Source organism: Neolamprologus multifasciatus, chromosome 19 (genome assembly GCF_963576455.1).
Source record: "Neolamprologus multifasciatus chromosome 19, fNeoMul1.2, whole genome shotgun sequence".
Taxonomy (NCBI): Eukaryota; Metazoa; Chordata; class Actinopteri; order Cichliformes; family Cichlidae; genus Neolamprologus; species Neolamprologus multifasciatus.
Window position 1 is genome coordinate 17,050,248 of NC_140457.1, and position 6,000 is coordinate 17,056,247.

At 40.4% G+C, this 6,000-nt stretch overlaps 1 protein-coding gene across 1 annotated transcript; it reads left to right on the plus strand.

Moving 5' to 3' along the window:
• Positions 1–2,131: 2,131 nt before the first annotated feature.
• Positions 2,132–5,268, plus strand: htr1b (5-hydroxytryptamine (serotonin) receptor 1B). The gene has a single exon (XM_085142356.1). The coding sequence runs from the start codon at positions 2,791–2,793 to the stop codon at positions 3,922–3,924; it is 1,134 nt and encodes a 377-aa protein (XP_084998482.1). The 5' UTR covers positions 2,132–2,790; the 3' UTR covers positions 3,925–5,268.
• Positions 5,269–6,000: the final 732 nt, after the last annotated feature.

Sequence of the window (6,000 nt, forward strand, 5' to 3'; positions counted from 1 at the left end):
AGACTGTGTGGGAAAATCCCAGTAGATCAGCTAGACTGGCACAAATAATCATGCCACACCTAATCATTTAGTCTCTTAATCAGTTAACTCACTGCCCTTTCCTATTCTATTGCTCAGCTTGAACTTCAGCAGGTCGTCTCATTTCTCCATGCCTAAATGCACTGAAATGCTGCCATGTAATTGGTTAGATATTTGTGTTATCTTGCAGCTGAACATTTTATTTTATAAAGTGACTGATGAGCCACTTTCTAGGCAATCATACAATCTTAGTAAGCAGAAATGTAAATTTTAGCACATGAAATACCTCCTTATTATATTAAATAAATAAGTACTTAAATATTGTTTAGAGGTTTAATTGCTAAACTTAATTCACATAAAAATGCCACTTTTATAACTGAGACATGATCAGTTGTGTTACATCGTCTATGAGTTGACAAGAAAATGCCACAAGCTTTATTTGCAATACAATGTTGGCCCAGAACTTCTCCTAACAAAACCACCTGAGAACTGCAGACGAAGGTGGTCTAATGTGAATCGGAAACCCAGCCAGCAGAACTTAAGTCAATTTCAATTAAAAGTTTCTGACTAGGAAAATGTATAATAGTGTAGAAGTGTGAATGTGACATCAGTTTGAGATGAGAAAGGAATATATAACAGCAGAGTCATTGAGTTATTGTAGTTTCTCAGTTTGGAAACTTAACAGTGCTCTGGTGTGTGTGTGTGTGTTAAGGTACAGTTGATGTATTTCCAGACCTGACTGAAAAGAGCATTTTTAAGAGCATGTGAGAGCATGAAGTTCACAGCCTCACATGCAGCACTGACTCTGTGCCAATATCAATTCCAGCTGCTTTCACACATCAGAAGTGTCAAAAGAGGAAGTGCTTAATGTGTGTGAACTCTTCACCCTTCATCTTGCATCGATGAATTGAAAATTAGCATCGCCACAATGTGAAAAATCAGCGTAAATACTTGATGTGACAAGTCCTCGTAAATACTAGAAAACAGTGTGCAGATACCTTTATTTATACAGCACTTTAAAAACATGGTTTTTGAAGCTATTTGATTGAGAAGCAAAATCAGGATACTCAGAGGCTGAATAAATTATAATTAAAAAAATGTTCTGTGGTTGAATAATTCAGCTGGTAAAAATGGAACTTCTTGGGGGGGAAAGCTGTAACCGGACATTCAAGGTCTTGTTTGTCAGCTTGGATGAGTGCCTCATCCACATGCAGTTTAAATGGTCCATCCAAGTGGGGTGCAAACAAAACAGAAGCACAGCACAACAGTGATTTGATGCTAACAGAAGCTGGCTGTAAAGTAGACTAAATCAATTTTGCTCTTTTTGCTGGCTTTTAGCAAATCAGTCAAAAGATGATGCCACAGTCAAAACCTTGTTGGAAAAATAATGCTAATAACAAACTACAAGCTCCTTTATAGTGGTAGAAACAGGGAACTACTTGATGGCTAACACCTTGGCATCAACAGGTCTCGCATGACTTTGGCTCACAACCTTACCAAGAGATGACACGTTATGTTATTTTGCAAGGTTTACAGTCAAATTTCCTTCAGCTATTCGTAAAAACACAAAACACAAATGTGGTCAAGATGATCCTTCTAGGCACTACTATATACCAGCATGTCATCCAAAAAATCAGCACAACATTGCAGCTCATTAATAACCATATTTAAAAGTCACTGAAATGTAGCCAGTGCATTTGGCACCAAATCCCATGATGGTATATGCTTACAGTCTATAAGGACTTAAAGGGACTTGGCAGTACTCCTTTAATAGATCAGACTTCCTCTTATACTGCGGTGCACCAGCTTGGTCAATATGGTCTCCAAGGCGAGGCCATGGGTAAGAATCGGACTTACTTTAAATCTTTGTTGAATTGGATTTTGGATCATCTACATCAATATCATGTTTGATCAAAGTTGTATTAGAAGTTGTGTCCCTAAACAAAGACGGACAACTTCAAATGTAACCAGTGCATAAAACTCCAATATGGTTGGTTAAATGAGAGCATTTTGCACACTAACTGACTTGGTGCATTGAATTATTAACATTCAATACTAATGACTTAAGATTTATTCATACTTCTAATGGTTCATTAATTACCTATAGTTGTATGCTTTACAAAGTTGGATGTTAAAAGTTGGTGTGGTGACAACAGCACATTTTGTCTTCTGTAATCCAAGATGTTTCTTTTTTTATATATATATCTAGCAGGGTATGTGACAAATGGGAAACACTGGGCACTATGACCCAGAAGGCAGTCTACTCTTCAGAGAGAGAGAGAGAGAGAGAGAGAGAGAGCGCTTGTTTGATGTCAGAGTCTGTATAAAATCGAGACTCGGGGTTGGCTCAGCATTCAACCACAAGGGGCCTGCAAAGGCATAGCTCTCGAGAACCTCTGCCCTACATGTGGATTATCTGTGACATCCTCCCAGATGTTGGGTTATCAGGGCGCACTGCTCAACATTTATGCATAATACTTTTTATTTGTTGCGTGCTTCCACAGTTAGGAAGTTTTCTTTTCATGGCTAAAACCCGGAGAAGTTCTCATTTCTGCGATGAATGGATACTTGCCTCCATATTTCAACATCTGCGCATTAAAATCTGATGTAAGATGAAAAAATGAAGAAGAAAAGAGTGAGTTTTTCTGTTTCCACTGTGCCACTACTCTGAACGCATGGCACGGATGAGGCAACGCTCACGACGAGAGAAAGCTCATTCAATGCCAGACATCAGAGGGTGCAAATAAAATATGATAAAAGTGACTAAAAGTTATGGAGCTCTCGGGTCAAGTCGAGCCAACTCAGCCGGTGAACACCACAAACGACAGTTTTACTACAAATTCATCCATTGTGGATGAGAGCGCAGAGAGTCTCGCCTATCAGATCAGCTTGGCTGTGATTCTCTCGATTATCACACTCGCCACCACTTTATCCAATGCCTTTGTCATCGCAACGATTTCCCAGTCGAAGAAGCTGCAAACTCCCGCAAACTTTCTGATCGCCTCTCTGGCCGTCACTGACCTGCTGGTCTCTATCCTAGTGATGCCCATCTGCGTCCTGTACACCGTGATCCACACCTGGACGCTCGGACAAATAGTTTGCGACATCTGGCTCTCCTCGGACATAACGTGTTGCACTGCGTCCATCCTCCATCTGTGCGTAATCGCTTTGGATAGGTACTGGGCCATCACTGACGCAGTGGAGTACTCTAAAAAGCGCACAACGGGAAGAGCGGCAGGGATGGTGGCCACAGCCTGGGTCATCGCCATCTCCATCTCCCTCCCGCCTCTCTTCTGGAGACAGGTGAAAGCGGATGAATTAACAAGCTGTAGCGTCAACACAGATCACATTTTCTACACCATTTACTCCACTTTCGGGGCTTTCTACATCCCAACCTTGCTCCTCATTGTCCTCTACGGACGGATATACGTGGAGGCTCGGAAAAGGATCCTGAAGCAGTCCCCGAAGAAGGTTGGGAAGAGACTAACATCGGCTCACCTGGTCTCCAACTCCCCTGGGTCCGCGGCGTCCACTAGCTCTCTGCAGTGCGGGAGACACGACGCTCCGTCCAGCGACACCGGCTCCTCAACGAGCGAGAACCAGGTGAAAGTGACGTTGTCCGATGCGGTTTTGGAGAAAAAGAGAATTTCAGCAGCAAGAGAACGAAAAGCGACGAAGACTCTGGGGATAATCCTCGGCGCTTATATTATTTGCTGGCTTCCGTTTTTCATCTACACGTTGCTGGTGGCAACATGTGACACATGTTTAAACCCAGAGTTATTTGACTTTTTCACCTGGCTGGGATATCTCAATTCCCTCATCAACCCGATCATATACACCATGTCTAACGAGGACTTCAAGAAAGCTTTTCACAAACTCACGCGCTTCAGATGTTGCAGGCTGTGAGCTGCACCTCCGGTCACTGACAACATTTGTTTGTGTGTCTATTTTCTTATATGAACTTCTGAAACAAGAATCCTTCAAATAATAAGCTCTCTGTGACTCACAGGCATTATGAGGATGTGAAAATGGGACTTTTTTCATTTGAATCGGGATGGAGATGAAAAAAAAATGCCAGTTTTATTGAACAAAAAAAGAAAAAGTGGTGAGAAATTGTTCTACATAAAAGGCATAGTTGTAAAAAAAATATTTCCATTATCTAAATACAATAAAAAAAATTCTAATTCAATGAAGCCATGATGAGGAGAAATGCCAATTTAGAAAAAAGTAAAAAAAGAAAAGAAAAAGAAGCTTGTTTTTATTTACAAAAGACCTGATTTAGTATTTAATACAAAGAGAAATCATTTGTGAAGATGGGCATTTTGCATATTGAGTGTGGTGGTGGGAAACTTCTAATTTTTTTTGACACTGCTTCACTTTAACCTTTCACATATCAGTTAAGTGATGGATTATTCTGTGTGGATTCCTATTTGGCTGGTAAAGTATGTTAATGCAGTGCATAGCACTTACTCCCATGATGCCTGACCCATTAATGTGAATAAGCAGCAGAAATCAGGAGCAACAGACATGATTTTGAATTCATAAATACCTTTTGGATAAATGACCCTGGATAATTCTTTTTGGGGATTATGTGAATACCTGAAAGCAAGGTTGCTGGTTCAGTTATATGTCTATGTATGCTGAAAATAACCTTAGGTTTATATTTTGATCATAGTCTTGGGCCGCTCGATGCTGTGGTTATCTTTGTTTAGAAAGGCACACTCATGCAGTTGAAAGGAAGAGTGAGAAGTCTGCTTTCCTTCTGGGGCTTTAAGAAAAGCTTCATCTGCAGCTGATATTAATGCAGCAAAGCTGATGATCACTCATAATAAATTCAATTCTGCTGAACAAACTTAATCTTGTTTAACTGTGCATGGGTGGGCCTGTTTTCTGCCACATTCAGTCTGTTTCTTCAGTATGTCCTGTTCGTGTGTCACATGGTTTCCGCATTTATGGCCGCATAGAGTGATCTGAATTGTAGAATCTGGCTTGCAGAGCTACATAAAAAATGCCGAAGATCTGCCAGCAAATGAAAACAAAGTTTGTTGCTCTAGTATTTGTTCTCATTCAGAGGCGCTGTGTAATAAAGGCTTTCAAATATTTGTCTTTGAGTAAGAGTTTTAATGCAGTTCTTAGTAAAGATGAGCCATGCTGGTCCTTTCATTTGTGTTTTGCCATGTTTATAATGTGGCAGATGACTTGCAGTTTTCTCCCTGTTGTGAGGTGTTACCTTGAAATCTAATGAGAGATTAGAGTTGAAATCCAACAACCTCTCGAGGCACTCGGAAATGTGGGAAAGCATTAAACAGCGCGGATCAATTTGGTCAAGAGGGTGTCGTTTCGCATCACTTCCTCCTCATGTTTTAAGGTTGCGCTGCAGCTCGATGCTGTTTGATCTCCTCACCATCTCCCTGCCCTTCCTCTGCCGCCTTCCTGCAGGAGAACAAGTCTTTGCTTTCATAGTTCAATAAGTCATGACAGCGAGCGCAAGCGATGCTATTCTAGTGTACTTCACGTATGCAGAAAGGGGCACTCATGTTGTCAGCACATATGGAAGCACACGCGCTGACATCTTTTGGCTTTCCATATATGAATTTTAACATGACCCATAACGCTTGACAGAGGATTGCACTTGAACAGGAAGTCATTCAGAGAGTTTTATACAATTTTCTAAGGCAGACGCAGGTGCGTTCAAGACAGACACAAAGTAATATCTGTAATCTATATATTTAAAGACTTTGCTTGTGGTTGTGACTTTCACATTATTTATGTTTCCTAAAGGGAATCAGAGGTCTTAACTCCATGCAGAGATTTCAGCAACACGAACTAATGTTGTAATAATAAATATTTTTTATTCAGTTCTACAATAAATGCTTTTATTGAAACTATTTGACTATAAAACACATAATAAATACAAAATGTCTCAAAATTTTGGTCAGCTAAGGATAAGACAACGAACAAATTGAATAAAATGAACCGAGA